We start from the raw sequence: 21672 nt of genomic DNA, 5'->3' as shown, positions 1-21672 counted from the left end.
CATTCGTGAAAAAATGGAATTCCACAGAAATGAACAATGTTACTTGAAATGTTATATCATGTGAGCCATACTGAAGTAATAGATTCCCGTATATTCAGGTCTCTGTAGGCTGCTTTAATCTTAAGATGGAGAAAATTGTTAAGTTTACCACTACCATTCGGAACAATTGGAAAAAATCAGTCCTAGGGGCTTGCGTATTGGCTTACGGAGCCTCGGCAGCAAAAGAGAAATACGAGTAAGATTTATCTGTTCGATTCTGGTTCAAAACATTAGGCGTTTTGTTATAATTACTCAAATTTGTATACTTCTTGCAGAATCAATATTCTTATGAGAGCAGCATGCAAGGAAGCGGCTCTATATGGAGATGCATTAATACCAATGGAGCGTAATCCTACTGTTGTAACTGTGATCCTCAATCCCGTTGCTAATAAGAGATCAGCTAAAAAGGACTTTGAAAAATATTGTGAACCACTACTGCACCTTGCCGGTTTGCAAGTTGATATTGTGCAAACAGCTTCAGAGGGCAATGCAAAGGAAATTGTGGAGACCTTGAAGGGTACAGAGGCAATAATTGTAGCAGGTGGTGATGGGACTTTATCAGAGACAGTTACAGGTAATTAAGAATTGTATTCACAACATACTAAATCAGTCTTCCCACTGGCACCACATTTTATTTGAAGAATTTATTTGTCTCTGGTGACATAAATAATTAATTATGTTTAAATTTTAGGTCTCCTCCGCCGAAATGATGAAGCTAATCGTTTTCCACTTGGAGTCCTTCCTCTTGGCCGCACTAACAAGCTTGGGAACAGCTTGTTTCCTGGTGGATCAAATAATGTGGAAAAAGCCAAACAGCTTATTGATGCGTCAATGGCTATTATCAAAGGCAATACTGAATGGAAAGATGCTCTCAAAATAGAACAGATCACAGATGGCGAGGAAACCCCAAAACCAATCTTTGCCATGAGTTCTATAGAATGGGGCGCTTTTAGAGACACAATGGCCAAGAAAGATAAATACTGGTTCACTGCAGGTTTAAGAGAATATGCAACATTTCTTTTTAATGGTTATAAAGACTCTATTACTTGGAATTGCAGTGGCACACTGAAATATACGCCGCCTTGTGCTGGATGTGCAAATTGTGTGCAAAAAAAGCCTGAACCTAAACGAAAATGGTCATTCTTTATTCCCAGCACGCAAGCTGCAACTGGTGACCCAAAAGAGATTAATCCAGAATGCTTGAAATCAGAGGAGTTGTGTTTTAAAACAGCAGAGTTTAAAATAGAAACTGCTGCAGAGAAGCAAGAGAAACCTTCTTTGAAAATAATATTGGGAAAGAGCAGCTATTCATACACACAATTTGTTAGCGAAGGTTGGGACAGATTGAAAAACAAGCCAGAGGTTAAAGAAGTTATTTCTGCTCGAACAGTGGAACTAATACCTCAGGATTCAGGCAAAGAAGTCACCATAGAGATTGACAAGGAAGAATTTGAGTTAAAACCAGTTAAAGTTACAATACTGCCGAAAATTGTCAAATTGTTTTGCCTACAATAAATGGTTAAATAAAACCTAGTTTCTATATTTGTTTTATTTTGCTTTTTGAATAATTTTCAACATGAGATATCAAGAGCTTCTAATACGCCATCCAAGTCAAATGCATGAAACTATTTGTTAGATTTGTTTACTAGTCCTAGCGGTACACCCCGAAATTCAGTAAAATATGCTGCAAATGGTGCTAAAAGTATGAAAATCGGTACGATTGATTTTTAGGTCATTTAATCAATTTGACCCGTAGAAGCAAAAAAAAAGCGGCCAAGTGCGAGTCGAACTCGCCCATGAAGGGTTCCGTACGATTTATGACGTATAAAAAAAACTACTTAGTAGATCTCGTTCAAACCAATTTTCGGTGGAAGTTTGTATGGTAATGTATATCATATATTTTTTTTAGTTTTATCATTGTTATTTTAGAAGTTACAGGGGGGGGGACACATTTTACCACTTTGTAAGTGTGTCTCGCGCAAATTATTCAGTTTAGAAAAAAATGATATTAGAAACCTCAATATCATTTTTGAAGACCTATCCATAGATAACCCAGGTATGGGTTTGATGAAGAAAAAAAAATTGAGTTTCAGTTCTAAGTATGGGGAACCCCCAAAATTTATTGTTTTTTTTTTCTATTTTTGTGTGAAAATCTTAATGCGGTTCGTAGAATACATCTACTTACCAAGTTTGAACAGTATAGTTGTTATAGTTTCGGAAAAAAGCGGCTGTGACATAAACGGACAGACAGACGCACGGACATGACGAATCTATAAGGGTTCCGTTTTTTGCCATTTGGCTACGGAACCCTAAAAAGGAGAGGAGGTATGACGTCATCTTTTTTTGTATAGGAAAAATAAATATTTGGTCAGAATCCTATCGTGTGTGGTATGGTATCAAATGAAAAGGCTTTTTAAGCCAATTCTAAAAATATACTCGGCATAAAAAGCCCTTTCATTTAATAGATAGATAGATAGATAAATCATTTATTTGGCAGCTGCAAAAACACACAATATAAATAGTTTAAATCATCGTAACAAAAACACAAATTATGACGAAAACAAAATAAAAATGGCAAAAAAGAAAATTGAGACAACAAAATAGAGATAAGCACACACAAAATGAAATAATCAATAAAAAATAAAATAAAATAGATGTACCAACCTACATACTGTGTGCGTTGCAGCAGGACAAAAGGGTCACGGCTCAGTGATACTCTTCACTCTTTCGAGTAAAGCACTGGTTTTCTGTCGGAATCCAAGTTCACAACAGATGTACTTTAAATAGCCTCCTAGTCCTCGTGACTGCCATCTCCACCATGTTAGATTCTGAAATCTGCGACCAAAAAGCCGTATGGAACACCAGCGGTTTGCTCTTCGAGGAGAATCTTGTTAAAACTATTTAAATAATTTTTTGGATTGTAGCTCTCTCAAAGGCGGGGGTATATCGTTCCAGCATTTGGTCGCAAGATAACGGAAACAACCGGTAAAGACAATTGTCCTAAGAGGATGTACTTCGCTAAAAGGCAACGTCGAGTAGATCTTGTGCCGTATCGAGTGTGAAAAGAAGGAATAATTATTTTCGAGTGAAGATACACGGGTGACTTGCAATTTGTAACACTGAAGAGAAGACAGGCAAGGTGTAAATGTCTGCGTGATACTATATTCAAAGTCGAAGACTTGTTCAAAAACGGCGTGATATGGCTCCGTGGAGGAATTGTGTAGCAATATCGATGACACGCATTAAGCACTCGCTGTATTAGTCGACGAGTTTTTTGTTGCAGACGAGGCCCGTACACCACATCGCCGTAGTTCAACTTTGACAGAGGGTCAAGCGAACTTATTCGTTTAGAAGGTTTCTTACTTGATACAAAATTTTCAGTCTAAAAAAACAAGATTTGGCTAACTCTGCTACGTGTTTTTCAAACCTTAACTGGTTGTCCATTATTATACCAAGATTTCTGGCCTCTTCTACTCGCTCTATCAATCAGCCTCTAATATTGAGTTGAGAGCTACCGTCTAAGATTCGAGAAATTTGAATTTTACTACCCAAAATCATAAACTTTGACTTAGTAGGGTTTAGTAACAGACTATTTTGTATAGTGTATACAATACTACACACGATAGGTTCAGAAACAAGATTTTTCCCCTTTTAAAAAATGACGTCATAACTCCTCTCCATTTTTTTAAAATTCAAATGGCCTAAAGATCAATCATACCAATTTTCATGAGCCGTTTTACTTAACAATAGACAAAGGATTAGCCCGTCAGGGCCAGCTACAAATCGAACGACGACTATATATAAGAATACTAATCAGATTTGGAAATGAAGTAAAACGATATTTGGAACACAAAACAATATTTTTAATTTACCTTAAAAACGAACAATTGTTTGACATCATGCCCATAGCAGCTAATTTTACCTGTTATATCTTTAATTTAGGCAGTGGGAATCGAGCACCAGAGCTAATAGCACTATGGAATGGATGCTTCGTCACGGTAACCTTAGCTTATACTGTTAAATGCTCGTTTTTTATACTGTAAAAAGTGATATATGTAAGGAAAACTACAACAGTGTCACAGTAAATAAAAATATAAATTAATTGGCGTCACAGGAAATTTTGCCTCGCATATTCCCACACAAATATGGCGGCCGTCACGTGCACGTTGAGAGACCTCACGAAGCCCTGTTGCGGAATTTCCACACAGAAATCCATCATCGGTAGTAGATCGCATGGGATGCCCTCTTTTTCGTGTCTGAAAAAAAATGGTTTCATCTTATTTCTAGAAAAAATATGTACAACAACTGTGGAATCGAAGGTGTGAAGTGGTCAATTACTTCAATTAGTAACAACCCTAATCGGTTCCCATTGTTGACATTGTTCGGCCCCAACCAACGCTGTTTTACGTAGATCCTGAATTGGATCGCTACCTACTGTGATGGCCGTTTCGCACCTATAAATGAAACTACCCTTTTTCCAGGTCGCGCGTAGTCAATATTATTAACCGACTTCAAGATTTCAAAAAAGCGGCCAAGTGCGAGTCGGACTCGCCCATGAAGGGTTCCGTACCATTTATGACGTATTAAAAAAAACTACTTACTAGATCTCGTTCAAACCAATTTTCGGTGGAAGTTTGCATGGTAATGTATATCATATATATTTTTTAGATTTTTCATTCTGTTATTTTAGAAGTTACAGGGGGGGGGGGGGACACATTTTTTCACTTTGGATGTGTCTCTCGCGCAAACTATTCAGTTTAGAAAAAAATGATATTAGGAACCTAAATATCATTTTTTAAGACCTATCCATAGATACCCCACACGTATGGGTTTGATGAAAAAAAAAAATTTTTTTTTAATTTTATGACGTATTAAAAAAAACTACTTACTAGATCTCGTTCAAACCAATTTTCGGTGGAAGTTTGCATGGTAATGTATAACATATATTTTTTTTAGATTTTTCATTCTGTTATTTTAGAAGTTACAGGGGGGGGGACACAATTTTTTTCACTTTGGAAGTGTCTCTCGCGCAAACTATTCAGTTTAGAAAAAAATGATATTAGAAACCTAAATATCATTTTTGAAGACCTATCCATAGATACCCCACACGTATGGGTTTGATGAAAAAAAATTTTTTTTTTTAATTTTATGACGTATTGAAAAAAAACTACTGACTAGATCTCGTTCAAACCAATTTTCGGTGGAAGTTTGCATGGCAATGTATATCATATATTTTTTTTAGATTTTTCATTCTGTTATTTTAGAAGTTACGGGGGGGGGGGGGACACATTTTACCACTTTGGAAGTGTCTCTCGCGCAAACTATTCATCTTAGAAAAAAATGATATTAGAAACCTCAATATCATTTTTAAAGACCTATCCATAGATACCCCACACGTATGGGTTTGATGAAAAAAGATTTTTTGAGTTTCAGTTCTAAGTATGGGGAACCCCCAAAATTTTTGTTTTTTTTTTCTATTTTTGTGTAAACATCCTAATGCGGTTCATAGAATACATCTACTTACCAAGTTTGAACAGTATAGCTCTTATAGTTTCGGAAAAAAGTGGCGGTGACATAATCGGACAGACAGACGGACATGACGAATCTATAAGGGTTCCGTTTTTTGCCATTTGGCTACGGAACCCTAAAAATGAGGTTATCAATTCGGTTGTATTTTTTTTTTAAATGTTTGTTTCTCCATAACTCCGTCATTTCTGAATCGATTTTGAAAATTATTTTTTTGTTTGAATGTATATATATATACAGATTGGTCCCGTTTTTGTCAGTTCTGATGATGGGATCCATGAGGAATCGAGGGAACTCTTCAAATGTGAAAGGCATACATATAGTGATTTTTGTATTTTCTATAACAAATCAAGCATTTACATTTAAAAAAGTGACATTTGATGAAGTGGAACTGCTGATGATGATCAGAATGGAACTCTTCAACGACGCATAGTACACGTTTGGCGATTTCTCCTCTTCGCTATATTTGTTAAGTAAATTAAATTTTCAAAACAATGTTTTGTCAAGTTCGAGATCTGACGATGGGGTCCATGAGGAATCGAGGGAACTCTTCAAATATGAAAGGCATAAATATAGTGATTTTTGTATTTTCTTTGAAAAATCAAGCATTTAAATTTAAAAAAGTGACATTTGATGAAGTGGAACTACTGATGATGATCAGAATGGAACTCTTCAACGACGCATAGTACACGTTTGGCGATTTCTCCTCTTCGCTGTGTTTGTTAAGTAAATTAGATTTTCAAGACAATTTTTGTCAGGTTCGAATCCTGACGATGGGGTCCATGAGGAATCGAGTGAACTCTTCAAATATGAAAGGCATACATATAGTGATTTTTGTGTTTTCTTTAACAAATCAAGCATTTACATTTTAAAAAGGGACATTTGATGAAGTGGAACTGCTGATGATGATCAGAATGGTACTCTTCAACGACGCATAGTACACGTTTGGCGATTTGTCCTCTTCGCTGTGTTTGTTAAGCAAATTAGATTTTCAAGACAAATTTTTGTCAAGTTCGAGTTCTGACGATGGGGTCCATGAGGACTCGAGGGGCTCCTCAAATGTTAAAGGCATATATATAGTGATTAGTATTTTCATCAACAAATCAAGTATTTACATTTGTAGAAGTGACATTTGATGAAGTGGAATTGCTGATGATGAACAGAATAGAACTCTTCAATGATGCATAGTTCACGTTTGGCAATTTGTTCTCTTTGCCAAGCAGTTAGGTTTTAAAGGCACATTTTTTTTTCTATCCTGTTTAGTTTTTTTTAATAATTATCTGGAGCTTTATTTCATGCATGGTTTGAAATAATTTATCTTAAATACAGTCGAATACCCTATTGCTGGTAGGTATCTTACCAGTCAACCACAGGGCAAATCTGAAATGTGTTAAGGTGGGTGCAGTGGCAAAAAAAAACATGTTAAGTACTTACCTCCTTTTCTACATAATTAGGCGTAGGACGCTGTCTTTTTAATTTCATTGTATGAAATCTCAAATCAACAACAATCGTTCTTTCACCGGTCTCCCTCAATGAAGTCGGTTTTTTTTTCTTAAAAATAATCATTATCAGTTTTTGTTCCCCACCCACCACACACTCCAATTATACCAATCGACGCCGGTTTGACGTACAGTAATATTTCTACAATTTGCGTTCAAAAGTATTTGTCACAATTAATTTGTTCTACATATAGAGACGTATCATTTTTTGTTAATTAGATAATTGTCGCGTAGTCTGTTCCGATATTTTTAGGGGTGCCAGACGTCCCGTACACACGGGACTGTCACCGTATTTAGTTGTCGCGTCCCGTATTTTTACCCCTCCCGTTTTTGTCCCGTAAATCAACACCATTGCAGAATACGTATATAAATAGTCACAATCATGTATGTTGAACCACATTGTTAATATACCTATGTAAGTTTAAGCTATGAAAGAGTTCGTATTTGCGACCCAAGTTATTTTTGATGCTGACTGTACCTACACGTGATCTGATTTATTGCAACGTAATAATATGACTAAAGTACTTACCCTAAGAGGAGTAAGGTTTTCCTGGGAAACTTGAACGATTGTAACTGACAACTGGAGGAGGTCTGTTCAGCTGCTACTACGGAGTATCCCTCGGACTTCTTACGAACGAGGTACTCCTTGAGGGGAGCACCAGGCCGCACTTCCTCGATGTCGACCCATCGCTCCGCCGATACACTGAAATTTAAGCTTTTATAGCTATTTCTACAGCACCAATTATGGGACATTTAAGAGAAAATTTGGAGTATTTTCAATATTTCACCGAGATCTGTAAAATTTCTACCGCTTTATGCTTCAAAAGTTGAATGTCCAGTTCGTCCTTTATGTATTTTATGTATTTAATGAAAGCTACTGCAATTGGTTTCAATATTATTAACCAATTAAAACTATGATTTTTTGCTCCAGTCATGGGATGTATAATTAGAAAATTAATGGCGCCCATTAATTTTCTAATGAACAAATATCAATGAAAAATTAAACTGAAGCAGCTCTTTGGCTCTTGTTTATAGTAAAATATTGCCAGCAATTAAAAACGGATGGTTTTACAGGATTTGTCTTCACCATCCCATTACTGGTGCCTGTTCCATTATAGGAGTGTTTACTATAGTGCGCCCAAACTCTAAAATCGCTGCTAGCCGTAGCGATGTACTCCCGCTACATGGCCCTGGCCAATTTGGCGTACCCTGTTGTTATCTTTGGCGACCTATAGCGACAACCCGCCTAGTAGGTTGTCTGGCATTTGAGCAAAAGAACCGACCGCCCCGCCCGCCGAAAATTCGGAACGCAAAAGCTGGGTCTTTTATCCCACACACACACACGGGTGTCACAGTTCGAATATTTGGGCCATATATTGACTGATGATCTCAAAGATGACAAGGACTTGGAACGTGAACGGAGTCTTTGTCTGTGCGGGGAAATATGTTGGTTCATAGATTTACGCGTTGTTCTGTGCCTGTAAAACTAACTCTTTTTACTGCTTATTGCCAAAGTTTCTATACAAGTGGTTTATGGGTAGACTTTAGTCAGAGAGCGTATAACGCATTGAGTGAGAGTGCAATATGTGGTCTTTAGGGTCCTGGGCGGCTACCGGGAAAATCGAAATTCGTAAATTGCGGGCATTTTTCTTTGTCACTCTAATTACGTCTTAGTGAGAGTAAAAAAGAAAGATCCCCGCAATTTGCGAATTTCGGTTTCCGCGGTAGGCCCCCTGTTTCGGCTCTCCCGCTTTTGTAGCGCTTCGGGAATATTCGTTGACGCAGCGGTTGATGATTTTTATGCAATAATGCGGAAAAAGTCGACGTCCATTGTACTGTGAACGTGGGCGAGCGGAAACGGGATCCTAAAGATGATAGGAGATAGGCTGGACTCTGCCGTCCATGCCCGGTTCACTGATCTGCATGTACAACCTAATCGAAGAGGTGGGCAGGGAGGGAGGGGGCCAAAGAGGCCATTTATTTTATAAGTATAGGCTAAGGTCATAATTTTAGTACTTATATATAACATATAGACCCTGTGTAACAATGTTGTCTGAAATAAAATCTTTATTTTGATATATAGCTCATGTGAATTGGACTGACAAGGGTGCCACTGTACATGTTTTACCAAATCTACATGTTGTAGACATGACAGTAAAATCTAAGCATGTTACTGAAAAGTAGGTACTGAGTTTGAAGGGTATTACAGATCTGAAGTACAGAGGCTTGTCCGAAAACTAAATCCTGGTAACGAAATTATGTAATAATAAAGTAGGTTCATACAAATAAACAATCGTAACTATTTTATTAACGTGACACTGATTTTTACTCCCTTTTGGGAAGTGGATGTTTTCACAATCCAACTGCGTTCACGCATCTAACGAAACAAACTCCCAAAGTAAACAAATAATAAATAAAGTTGCGATCTAAATCTATAACTACAGTGAAATGGCGATAATGCGACACCAGTATTGGCCGAACGTTAATTGCAATTGACCAATTACCATTACAAATTGAACCGTAAACCGTAAAGGACGGTTACAGTTTACGGTTCAATTTGTAATGGTTAATGCTCAATTAACGTTTCGGCCAACACTGTGCGACACCTCGACGGTCCGGTACCTCCATTAATCCGGCACTAAACGAGGGCTGCAAATGATCATTATATTTCCAAGCTCACTATCTGCGCTTAAGTTATCACAATGCCATCTCTGTCTAATGTCTCTTTATGAATAGCAAAAATAAAATAGGTAACAGTTGAATTTTCTTAGGATTTATTATTTCAGTAGGCACATTACATTAAGTGCATTTCTACTATAATTAATAACAAACATAGGTATGCAGTATTGCTCTAGCTCCGAATTTTACACAAATCCGGCTCTCATGTATCAGCATTAGTGCCGGATTACCGAGATTGTACTGTAATTATTTTACGTTTTGATTGGTAGGTAATGTACTTTTTGTAGTCAGTTTTCCTTTAAAAAAAAAAAGGAAAACCGACTACAAAAAGTGTAAAATAAAATTTATTATCTTTTTTATCATTTCATATCAGTCGAACCAGTTGGGATTCGGTTTATTCTGGTGCGGTTTGATATGAAAGAGAAAACTTTCTATCGTTGCTTGGGGGTGTTATTGACCAGTATTGTACTAGGTAGTTACAATACTGGTCAATAACACCTTGGTTACTAAATTCTGTTACTGCAATAATCTTTATCTATATCTACATAAAATATACGAACGAAAGTTGAATAAACTATATATTAAAATGAAGTACAAAAAATCAGGAATTACATATGACAATATCATTCAAAATGGCCTCCTCTGGCCTTGACACAGGCCCTCAAACGACGATAACGTCAGTCATCAATAACGGCACGCACGATTGTCATGTCTAATTCCGTCACTCTTAATTATGGCCCGCTTGAGGGAGTTAAGATTTGTGTGGGGTTTAGCACAGGCTTTCTCCTCAATAACCTGTCATATGGCATAATTCAGGTCCGGGCTGGAGGACGGCCAGTCTTCGTGGGCAATAAAGTCAATTTTGTTCCTTCGAAACCAGGCTTGAGTTGTTTTTGCCTTATATGCAGGAGCTGAGTCCTGTCATACACTCTGTCATTCTGGCGGTTACAACATTCTTCAATGGTATTTTTTTTTTTCATCTGTAAATAGTATTTTTCGGTGGCCATTTTGTGCGTACCGCTTCAATAGCACGCAACTTCTCTCTAGCCTCATAGTCTGTAATCGTCCATTAAGCAAATGACCTTTTTGTCTGCGGTAAGCGTGTAGTCCAAGGTCTTTATTGATAACTTTTTTAGGGAGCTTCTCTTCACAGACATCTGTATTGCCAACAACTTTTGCTTCCGGACGGGGTTTCTTGCAATTCTCGCCTTCACTGCCTTTATTAGAGCTGGGGTCCGAACGGTGCGAGGTCTTTCAGACCTCTTACGGTCATCGAAGCTATGAGTACTATTGTATCTATTAATTGTGCGATAAACAAATTGTTTGTTGATTTTAAGGTTTTCAAGCAACTTCAAAATCATGTTTGGCGGGTGCCCACATTTGTGCAACGCAATTACTGCGATACGATTCTCTTTTAGGTCCCAATTCATTATCGTATCTAACGACGAGATAAGCGTTATGTGTAGTATATAATTATAGCTCACAAATCCACCACATTATGTCATTTTTTATTTTTTCGGTAGCATTCGTTTTAACGGAAATAAAGAGGTTGCAAATCGAGTAGCAGAACTTAGTAACCAACTAGGTACTTATTTGCTATCAGTTGCTTGTTGCAAATAATAAAATAAATAATATTTTATTCTACACATTTTGTAATCGGTTTTTCTTTTTTTAAGTTAATTTTATTTTTAGTTTTATGAGACGCAGCATTCGTCTGCCTGACTCGTTTCAGTCTGGCCAAACAGTAATGTCACTAAAAAGGTTCACGCTTCAGATAAGTTTTAAGTTTCATAGTCTGGATCCAATTCCATCAAGATTTGAGGATTGGAAACCTATGGCATAAGGGGTCCTGCGCTTGCATGGTTTAAAACTTATTTAGAAGGTAGAAAGCAACGAACGGAGATCTCAAAAATAGTCAAAATTGGAAACAAACTTGTAAGAAAAAACTTTATTTCCGATTTTCGTGAAAATCTGTGGGGAGTACCACAGGGGAGCAATTTAGGCCCGTTGCTGTTCATAATTTATATTAATGATCTCCCTCAAGCAACCACCCCAGAGTGCATCTTATTTGCAGATGATACGACTGTGATGGTAAAAGGCGATGAAATTTCTTCATATGAAGAAAACATAAATAAGGCTTTAGGTGAAATATGCCAATGGACTAGCCGCAATAATCTCAATATTAACTTAAGTAAAACTCATTTTATTCAATTTCAATCATACAATGCACAAACAAGACAATTAAATGTTATTTGTGATAATATAGAAATAGAGAATTGTTATGACATTAAATTTTTAGGTTTACATATAGACAAGAATTTAAACTGGAAAAATCATGTGGATTTCGTGTGCAAGAAGTTGGACAGTTTCGCATTTGCCATAAAAAAACTTAGAATGACTGTCTCTACTGAAGCTGCTATCACGGCATATCATGGTTATATATCATCATTATTGAACTATGGGCTCTTGCTCTGGGGGAATTCCGTAGACGTAATTAGGGCTTTTATTAGACAAAAAAAATGCATTCGTGCTATAGCTAATATTTCAATCACCGAGAGCGCTAGGCCCATCTTTAAAAAACTAAATATTTTACCGCTAACATGTATGTACATAAAAAAAGCATGCCTGTTTGTCAAAAAACATCCTGAACTCTTTAGATGTAGGTCTGATGTTTTTGCAGGTAACCAAAGAGCTCAATATATGGGACTATTGTACCAACCTCCTTGTCGTACTGCGATCTATCGTAAAAATGCATATAATATGTGCATTGTATTGTACAACAACCTTCCTCAAGACATGAGGCAAATGGAATAAAAAAAAATTTGCATTAGTGATCACTAAATGGCTAAATGAAAATTGTTTTTATAGTATCCAAGAATTTATGAACTTTCAATTGTACAACTAATAACTAACATTACTATTTACATAATTATTGACTGATTTGAATTTATTTTATTTGCATTGTAATTTATTCGTGATTATTGTATTAATTTTAATTTAAGTATTATAGTTAAGAAAATGTTATCTCATTGATAACATTTTCATATTAGTTTGTATAATTTTTGCATGTCGTTCAATAAATTAATTCTGATTCTGATTCTGATTCTGAGGAGTACCCTTTTATATTATAATTTATATATAATTTTATCATTAGAACTGCACCTTGACAAAAATGTTTCTTAGAACCTTATTTGCCTAACAAACTGAACGGAGAAGACAAATCTGAAATAATAAATATGAAATACGAGTCGTTGAAGAGTTTTGTTCTGGTCTTCAACAGCAGTTCCACTTCACCAAATGGCAATTTTTGAATGCAAGTGCTTTATTTATTTATAAAAACACAAAAAATACTATACTTGGTCATAAGTTCTGTCACAAAGGTTTTGAGTGATAAAATGTGATACAAAGCTTTTAATAAAACAAGTTTGCCATGATTTGAAAGCTTGTTTTATACTGATCAAAAAGTAATATAATTCGTTTACGTAAAAAAGACTAATTAATTACTAAATGTACTCTATAAAACCACCAATCTTATCGATATTCTATAACAGCACCTCACATTTGGGACCAGTATATAATTATGTACTGTCAAACAATAATAGAATGCTGCTGGTCTACCGAGGCACCCGCCGCGCCGTTTGTACTTGCTTGACGAAATTAGTCCTAGCATATATGTTTATAGTTGTATGGTAACAAAATCTAAAGGTAATTTTAGAAATTTAATCAATATTTTTTATTCTGAAAACTTTCACCCTCTATCTACTATATTGACTCTCTTAAATTATCAGTCACTAAGCAAACCGCTTAGGTAAAAATGTAACATTTTCTTTAATATTTTTAAAGTTGTTATTTTCACGGCTCAGATTTCAAACAACCGGGTATGATGAGTACATTTAATATGCTTGCAAATGGTATACGTCACGAATTTGTCAGTAAAATAGAACCGGAACAATAATAAAAAAAACCGGCCAAGAGCATGTCGGGCCACGCTCAGTGTAGGGTTCCGTAGTTACTCTTCCATCACAATAAGCTAAACTGGAGCTTAAAGTATAGTAAATTATTAACCAAGGGATGAAACGGTACCTTTCACCCGAGTTAACTATATAATAGGCAAATTTGCATAATCAGTACCTAATTAAAGTAAGTCTTTTTACTATGAAGGGGAAACTTTTTGCGATAACTCAAAAACAGGTAAACTGATCATGTCCGCTGTAGTTTTCATTTAATGTATTTCTTAAGCTCTACTGCCACGATTTTTTTCATATTTTTTGGACCTATGGTTCAAAAGTTAGAGGGGGGGGGGGGACACATTTTTTTTTCTTTCGGAGCGATTATCTCCGAATATATCCACTTTATCAAAAAATGTTTGTTGAAGACCCCTATTAGTTTTGAAAGACCTTTCCAACGATACCCCACACTGTAGGGTTAAAGCAAAAAAAACACCCCCAATTTACGTGTAGGGGAGGTACCCCAAAAAAAAAAAAATTTTTAGATTTTATTGTACGACTTTGTCGGCTTTATTGATTTATATATCCATGCCAAATTTCAGCTTTCTAGCACTAACGACCACGGAGAAAAGCCTCGGACAGACAGACAGACAGACGGACAGACATGGCGAAACTATAAGGGTTCCTAGTTGACTACGGAACCCTAAAAACAACGATGGCTGGCTGCCTGACTTATTTATATGACGGTGCGCAGTGCCCATGCTCTCAAAATTCATAATTACTTGGTTATGTGACATTATACTGCAATAAAACTTATGTATTTGTAAATCTTATATAATATTCCGTATATTTTGTAGTCAAATTTATTGCGGTTGAATTATAATTTATTGAGTTAGAAGCATGTTTAATCAGTACTTATATATGCTATCCATGCATGGTAAAAATCATACGTTGTCAAATGTTTCGTAAACGACTATGGTTATGACTACGGTTGTTAATAAATAATAATAGTACTTTTAATGTTCTCTCAAACAACACATCACACGAATTGATCAGTAAAATGGAACGCAAGAAATAACGGAATGTCGACGACGGTCGGCCACCATTTATGTGACGGCGCGTAGTGACCCATGCTGAATAAAATTCATCATTACTTGGTTATGTAATATCATACACCAATAAAACTTATATATTTGGAAAGCTAATGAAATTTACCGTATATTTTGTAATAACATTAATTGCGGTAAACTTATAATTCAATGAGTTAGAAGCATGTTTTTTCAGTACTTATGCCATCCATGCATGGTAAAAAAGCATCTATTTTCAAATATTTTGTAAACGACTACAGTTATGACTACGGTTATTAAGAACCCCACCTTTTTTTCGACCCGTCCCCCTCTCCATGAACTAAAACCGGTCAATTCGTATTCTGGAGAAAACGAGGAACATATCCATACCAATTTTGGGTATTTAGAAGAGATGTCGACGACTTTTCTCAAAAAAGGCCTGTTGCCTCCAGACTATTCATCACTCAACCTTTGTGATAGAACTTATGACCTAACTAAGTATTACAGAAAGAGTTATGGAGAAAGCTGAACCCTGAGCAACCCTGTATTGATAGCCACAATGTCACACCGATCACCGCTAAATAGGTAACATCAGTTTCTCAGCATGACTAGTGATTCAAGCGCACGGACCAGTGGGAATTGGAGATCCAATACGCAAAAAGCTTGTAAGAGTTATGCATCTGTGCTGTCAAACCCTATCGAAGGCCTTAGAAGTGTCAAGAGATTTAGTGATGGCCTCACCATGCCTTTCAATGATCTAACCCTAGACATTTTAAGGTTGTCTAGTGTACGCAAGGAAACTCGATTATTATAAGATTTATAAGCTTTCAGGCAAACCAGCGGGCTTTCTAAGGACTGTGTTCAACATAAGTGATAAGTTAAGAAACAACAACTATATCTTACCTCAGTCCTTGAAACTGTTTATCCTGCAAGTGTCGCAAGCTATCCACGATGTAGGTCTTCACGCCAAATACTTCGCTGGTGCGAGCCATGCCTCCCAGATTCGGTAATTTGTCGATAAGGGATGCCACTACTATCAAGTCACTAGGGCTTTCTCTCTGAAATTGCAGATCTTTTTTTTATATCAGGTTAAATTTTAGTGGGACTTCTTTATAATATTGTATACCTACATGTTTTAAAAGTTAGATTAGAATTCGTACTAAGATGTTACTGGAACTGTTGATAATAATAATTACGGTCATTATGGTGTGGTGTATTCTCTGAGCAACAAGATTAATTCTACTTACGAATAAATTCTTCCTTACCTTTTTATTTATCTCATAAACATCTATATCATTCATGTTTTTCCAAGGCACATATTTCTTCTGGATCGTTCCAACTTCCGCATTCACGGTAACTTCGTTGACCTCCACATTCTTCGACAATTTCAGATTGAATACCTCATCATCAGAAATGCAACTTGCTATCCATTCTTTTCTGAAGTCATCATCATATTTTTCTTCCAATAATAGACTTTTTACAACATCTAAAACAATTCTCACGTAATCCAAATCGACATTTTCGTTGTTATTGACTTCGCAGTATCTCGGCACAAAGTAATAAATAAAACAAGGCGTCAAACTTCTGATTATATCAAACTCATTAGCAAAGTAATCATTTTGAAGTTTTAGAAAGTTTTTGTCTTTCCGACTTTCTGTGAACGTATTTTCGATGATATTGAATACATATCCGTATTCTTGGGGTTTGTTGTTGCACTGTTGGTAAAGTTTCGAAGCAAGGTATTGAGACAAGAGGCGTATACTAAAGACTTGGCCCATAGTGTGAGACAACAGGGTCGCCATGACAAACTCGAACTCTCCTGATTTACATGTGCTGTTTGAAATTTTGTGTTTTATAATCCAGTACAAAATCATTAGTTGGGATGAGAGCGGAATTTTCTTGGATTTAAGAATACTGAGTATCTCTTGGTCCATTTTAGATTGCTAAAACATATTAAATTTTTAAAAACGTGTTATACTCATGATCACACATCACAAACGACTACACAAAGTGATAGATTACAGGCTTACCTTCATGTATAAATGCAAGGCGGTATACCACTCCAAACAAATCCTAACGCTTGGTTGATGAGGCATCCTTCCCAACAAGTTCATGCACCAATCAGCTGTTTCTTTGAAATCCACGCCTATGGGTTTCGACACCAATATCAGCAATAAATGCTGCACGGCGTTCATCAGAGTCCTATGCGGCTGGGAGTGGCCGTGGTACATGCATTTATTTACCAGCATCTTGTTAATTTTCTCTATGATCAAGTCCGAAACTACTCTGATAATTTGAGGATCTGAGATCTTGCAAAGAATTATAATTAGGTTAAATTGTATTTGGAAGTTGAAATGTATGCCCGTCCTGTAAAAAGAAACTGACTGCATAAATAATAAATTTGGATATCTTGATTTCAAAGAAAATATTTTTAAGAGCTGATACATATTAAAGATGCATCAAATACGTAATCGTATTGTTTAATTTGAGTAGGTACTCATATTTTGCATGTACTTGGGGCCATGGCAGTTACGCGTTGTCAAGTTCAACGAGGATTAAAAATAAATACCTACACTTAGCTATTTCACTTACTCATCCTGATTCACTGCATATTCCGGGTTATGGAGAATGTCCACAGCGACGTTTTCAGCAATCCTAAATACAGAAATCATTAGTGAATGAGAATATCTGACAAATTAAAGGGCCTGGGAACCCAGCGGAGCGCAGCACAGATCATATTCAATGTATGTATGTCATATTAAATCTTTCCTTTTTCATTTACATTGAGGTATAAATTTGAATGCTCTGAAACCAACATCGGTGCATCACGAATAATTTTTACTCCGCGGCAGCCAGAAGCACGTTAGAGGATACTCCGGCGTTAGGCGGCGACATACCGCGAAATCTCCCGGCATGCGCAAAAGTGCTCCTTGGCGCTGGCGGGCGCTCGCGGTATCGCGGGGATTTTCCTTCGTTAGTGTGCGCTGCGAAAAGGATATCCTCTTCAATGATCTGCGCTGCGCTCCGCCAGTTTGCGCAGGCCCTAACAGTAAACCGCCATTTCTCTTTGTTAATGAATCTTATTTATTTTCATATTACATCTAGGTACTCACCTTTGGTCTTTCCGCGGTACTGGTGAAAACAGCAACATTTCACATAATACATAAACTACCTGACCATAGTCAGAATTAATATCTTTAGAGTTTAATGTCCTTACTAAGAAGTAAAGCGGTGTGTTTTTCATTGGACCATATTCGACAACTTTATTACAATAGAACAGAATGGTATTATTGTAAGTTGCATTCTTTAAAAGAACATCTTGAGTTATCAAGTCAATAAACTCTTTCATGCATGGTGCATACTGGTTATTAGATTTAAGTTCCTCTATTTCCCTCCACGCATTATGAATAAATTGCGTAACGTTAAAATTGACTGTCTCTTCTGATAGAAGTGGTAGTAATTTATTAACAATCCTCAATGTCCACTTGAGACAGCCATATCCACCACACTCAATAACATTCTCTACAAACTGATCTATATCTTTCAAATTTCTTTTAGCGTCATCTTCATCTTCAATTAAATAATGTATGATTTCACAGGATTTTTCGTAAATTGTGTTTTTTAATCTGCCATTACTTTCCTTGCTTTTATTATCACCAAATTCAAATTTAGTTACTATTTCTAAGATTCCCTTAAGATCGAACATTTCATGCTTGTAGTTACTTTTTAGTAGCAAATTGTTAGCCATATTTGCTACAATAAATGTACACAATACCTTACTATTCAAGTCAGATCCTTTATTTTTTAAAACTACTGCTGATGTTTTGTACAACTGTAGTAAAATATCTTTTAAATCATCTTTAACCTCATTTTGTAATAATGAATTCAATTCTTTAAAAAACAGTTTGGTTTCATCTATTGTTAATATGACCTCATTTACAATTAGAGTCATAATATACTGTAGCATAACATTTATTTCCTCAGTTAACATTGAATTTATAGTTTCTCTACTTATACTTTCTCTGTCAACAGTTTTTCTGTAGAGATGTGAAATATAAATTGCTTCATTGAAGCATTCAATTTTATTTGAATACTGTCTGTTAGCAATATCATTTATTTTTGATATTTTTTCATTAATTATTTCAAGAAACAATGGTAAATCTTCATTATGGTTATCAAGGTACAATAATCCAAATTCAACATTCATATGTGAATCACCCACCAGTTTGAAAAACGAGATTTTATTGTCATGTATTGAAAGTTTATTTTTTATACCTAATAATAGAGGGTTCTTCTTCTTAGCCTCATTTGATATCAAATCAAATTTAAATGCAGAGTATATGTTTGCATAATCTTGCCACTTAAATCCTTTACATGATTTTCCAACAAAATGGGATATATTGGTATGTATAGCTTTTCTAGCCGCCAAATTGTTACAAGGCAATGTAAGTAGCTCATTAATAATCTCAGTTACTTTATCAGGGAGCATTACCTTAGTAACATCTTCAATATGTAGCTCAGCTAATATGCGACTTAGATAAAAGAATGGTACTGGTGACCATTTCAGTAAAGGCATTGCTTCAAAAACATAACCAAATGTATTTAAGTCTTTTGTTTTCTCAGCTAGTTTGAAATTCAGTTTTTCATATTCTTCTGGATGGTCATACAAGTTCAAATCATTCAGGGCCTCTAAAAGAGTAAATGCTTCTTTAGTATTGTTGATTTTTACATCCAGTCTATACTCAATACATTTTAGCCTAACTTGAGCATTATCATGTTTAAGACCCATATTATAAACACAATTCAACCAATGATTGCCAATGTCAGTAAGTCTTGCAAACAACTGTAAAGAAGGAAGGACTATATTACTCTGTTTTTCCTCTAAGCTATCTATTAATATAAAATAGTTGTTCCACATTTGTTTCATGCTGTTTTCATCTTTCATTTTCCATGAAAAGAAAACTTTTTCTCCTGATCTGACCTCAACATTTGTCTTCATATTACAGATACAATCTATGGACCGTTTCATCAAATAAACTGAGAGTTTGTGTAAAATTACATCATTTGACATCAGTCCGTGTAATAGCACATTCCAGAATTCAGAATGATGAACTATTTCTGATTCAATTTTTAATTTTCCTTTGTTGTCAACTATTGGCAAGTAGAAGTTTGATAAACAACATAAAACTTTCAGAGAGGTTTGCTTTGCCTCGTTTTTTAACTGTTGTAAATAATTCCATATTCTGTCTAATATAGCATACCCAGTAACAGCCTCAAATAATCTTGGCACTGTATTTGTCAAGAAATAGGTTTTAAGTTTTTCATTATTACTTAGCAGAATATTTTCTAGAGGTGTTTCCAAGAAAGGTAAGTCGAGTTTTTCATTATTTTCAATAACTGCATCAAGTATACTATCACAAAGCTTTAAATATAAATCAAGCTTGAGTAATTTACAGTCTTCAAAGTTTTCTTCTGTGTTGTAATTCAAATTTAAGGGGCTCCAGTCCAAGTTAGACAGTATTTGCTGCAATAAATGTTCTGATTTGCTTGTTATGGAAGTTGGATTTAAATTTAGCACAATATTCGTTATTTTACACACACTTTCAATAGTTTCGTCTTTAACACATTTTATTAACTTTGCAACAAAGTCAATTTCCAAGTCGTTCTCGCAATCTGTCTCCTCCTTGTTATTTATAAGTTGCTTGTATTTTAGAAGTTGAATTGCCCAAGTTAGATGTTTTATGGAGTGATCATCTCTTACCATAATTGTTTTAAGTCGCTCGTCGACTAATTCTTCGTCTAAATCCAGTAAATCCATGAAGGACAACACTTCGTCGCCGGTATTCATTTTGATGAAACTTCTTGCATTAAAAATTACCTCGTATAACTCACATGTCCGTACAAATTTCGTCGAGTTAGTAATAAAGTTTTGATATATTTAGCGAGTGTTCGTTCTAAATATTTCACATTTTATCAATTTCAAAATATAGAACATCTGTGACAAACTAAACTACAAGGGCCACGCGGATTTGACGTTAAGTCAAATTAATATTGCCAGCGTATGTATATACAAATACGAGAACATCTACTGGCGTGCCCCACATGCCCGCATCACTGCTCGGAGCTGGATCTGAGGGACGCGACAGCCAGGGCTGTCAACACCGCTGCCTATTGGGCTTCCATCGTATAAAAAAAAGGAACCTCGACACGAAAAGAAGAATACGAGAACATTATAAAATGTGATAAATTTTGTTTTGGCTGAGTACTAAGACAGGTTTGGGCTCTGTTATACAGTTTGGCCAGGGAGTGTCTCAATACTCTCATTGGCCATAAACGACTTTATTGTTTTAGCCAGTCTGTAAGATGTTACTTTAATCTTTATCTTTACGGTTACTTTAGCCCGGAGGCATCCATGTACAAGTACTACACAACTCACAAGTAGCTAGTTTTAAAAACTGTTACTGTTATCTGTTACTCCTGTTTAGTTTAAGCAACATTCGTATTTATTTTATGAAGTTATCGCCTGACGTTTTGTATCTAGGTTAATGTGCTGTAGTAATTGATTGAAATAAAATAAATGTACGTTGCTATAGGTTCTTGACCATTTTTAACGCATCTGTGAGATCCGAAATATCCGAATCCTATGAGCCATTAGATCATATATTTTACGGAGATCTCAATCAAACCCTATACGCGAGTCAAAGGCTAAAGAAACCGGTATAAGTAAGCTCTCCGATTAGGCATAGGTTGATACGGATCTCACGGTCACGTTACACTGGAGAACCTTGACGGAATTATGACATCCGTGACATTCGAAAACAAAAAGTCGTATGTGACCGTAAACTACCTATTAAGAATATCGAATATTCTATTCTAGATAAAAATAAAAATAATGACAAAAGACTATAAACTTAA

General features: G+C 35.8%; 2 protein-coding genes and 1 long non-coding RNA gene across 3 annotated transcripts in view; 2 read left to right on the top strand and 1 right to left on the bottom strand.

Moving 5' to 3' along the window:
- The window catches only part of LOC133534558 (uncharacterized), a 74259-nt gene that overhangs the window by 4321 nt on the left and 48266 nt on the right, over positions 1-21672 (top strand). The window lies entirely within an intron of this gene.
- LOC133534554 (acylglycerol kinase, mitochondrial) lies at positions 3-1577 on the top strand. The gene is made up of 3 exons (XM_061873718.1): positions 3-235; positions 315-613; positions 731-1577. The coding sequence occupies exons 1-3, from the start codon at positions 126-128 to the stop codon at positions 1552-1554; spliced, it is 1233 nt and encodes a 410-aa protein (XP_061729702.1). The 5' UTR covers positions 3-125; the 3' UTR covers positions 1555-1577.
- LOC133534548 (uncharacterized) lies at positions 2122-20788 on the bottom strand. Its single transcript, XM_061873713.1, has 7 exons — positions 17871-20788; positions 17350-17412; positions 16788-17124; positions 16023-16700; positions 15661-15815; positions 7594-7767; positions 2122-4295 (listed from the first exon to the last, which is right to left on the bottom strand). Exons 1-7 carry the CDS (start codon positions 20603-20605, stop codon positions 4148-4150), a joined length of 4290 nt encoding a protein of 1429 aa, XP_061729697.1. The 5' UTR covers positions 20606-20788; the 3' UTR covers positions 2122-4147.

The sequence above is a fragment of the Cydia pomonella genome, chromosome 2 (assembly GCF_033807575.1).
Source record: "Cydia pomonella isolate Wapato2018A chromosome 2, ilCydPomo1, whole genome shotgun sequence".
NCBI lineage: Eukaryota > Metazoa > Arthropoda > Insecta > Lepidoptera > Tortricidae > Cydia > Cydia pomonella.
This window is presented reverse-complemented; position numbering and strand designations above follow the sequence as displayed.

What these genes read in the sequence shown, in the direction of transcription:
- LOC133534554 (XM_061873718.1), top strand. Translation starts at nt 126, where the DNA reads ATGGAGAAAATTGTTAAGTTTACCACTACCATTCGGAACAATTGGAAA. An exon ending in GCAGCAAAAGAGAAATACGA is followed by an intron (nt 236 to 314) that starts GTAAGATTTATC and finishes TACTTCTTGCAG; the next exon opens with AATCAATATTCTTATGAGAG. An exon ending in TTTATCAGAGACAGTTACAG is followed by an intron (nt 614 to 730) that starts GTAATTAAGAAT and finishes TTTAAATTTTAG; the next exon opens with GTCTCCTCCGCCGAAATGAT.
- LOC133534548 (XM_061873713.1), bottom strand. Translation starts at nt 20,605, where the DNA reads ATGAATACCGGCGACGAAGTGTTGTCCTTCATGGATTTACTGGATTTA. An exon ending in CCTTGCATTTATACATGAAG is followed by an intron (nt 16,701 to 16,787) that starts GTAAGCCTGTAA and finishes AATATGTTTTAG; the next exon opens with CAATCTAAAATGGACCAAGA. An exon ending in AAACAGTTTCAAGGACTGAG is followed by an intron (nt 7,768 to 15,660) that starts GTAAGATATAGT and finishes CTTAAATTTCAG; the next exon opens with TGTATCGGCGGAGCGATGGG.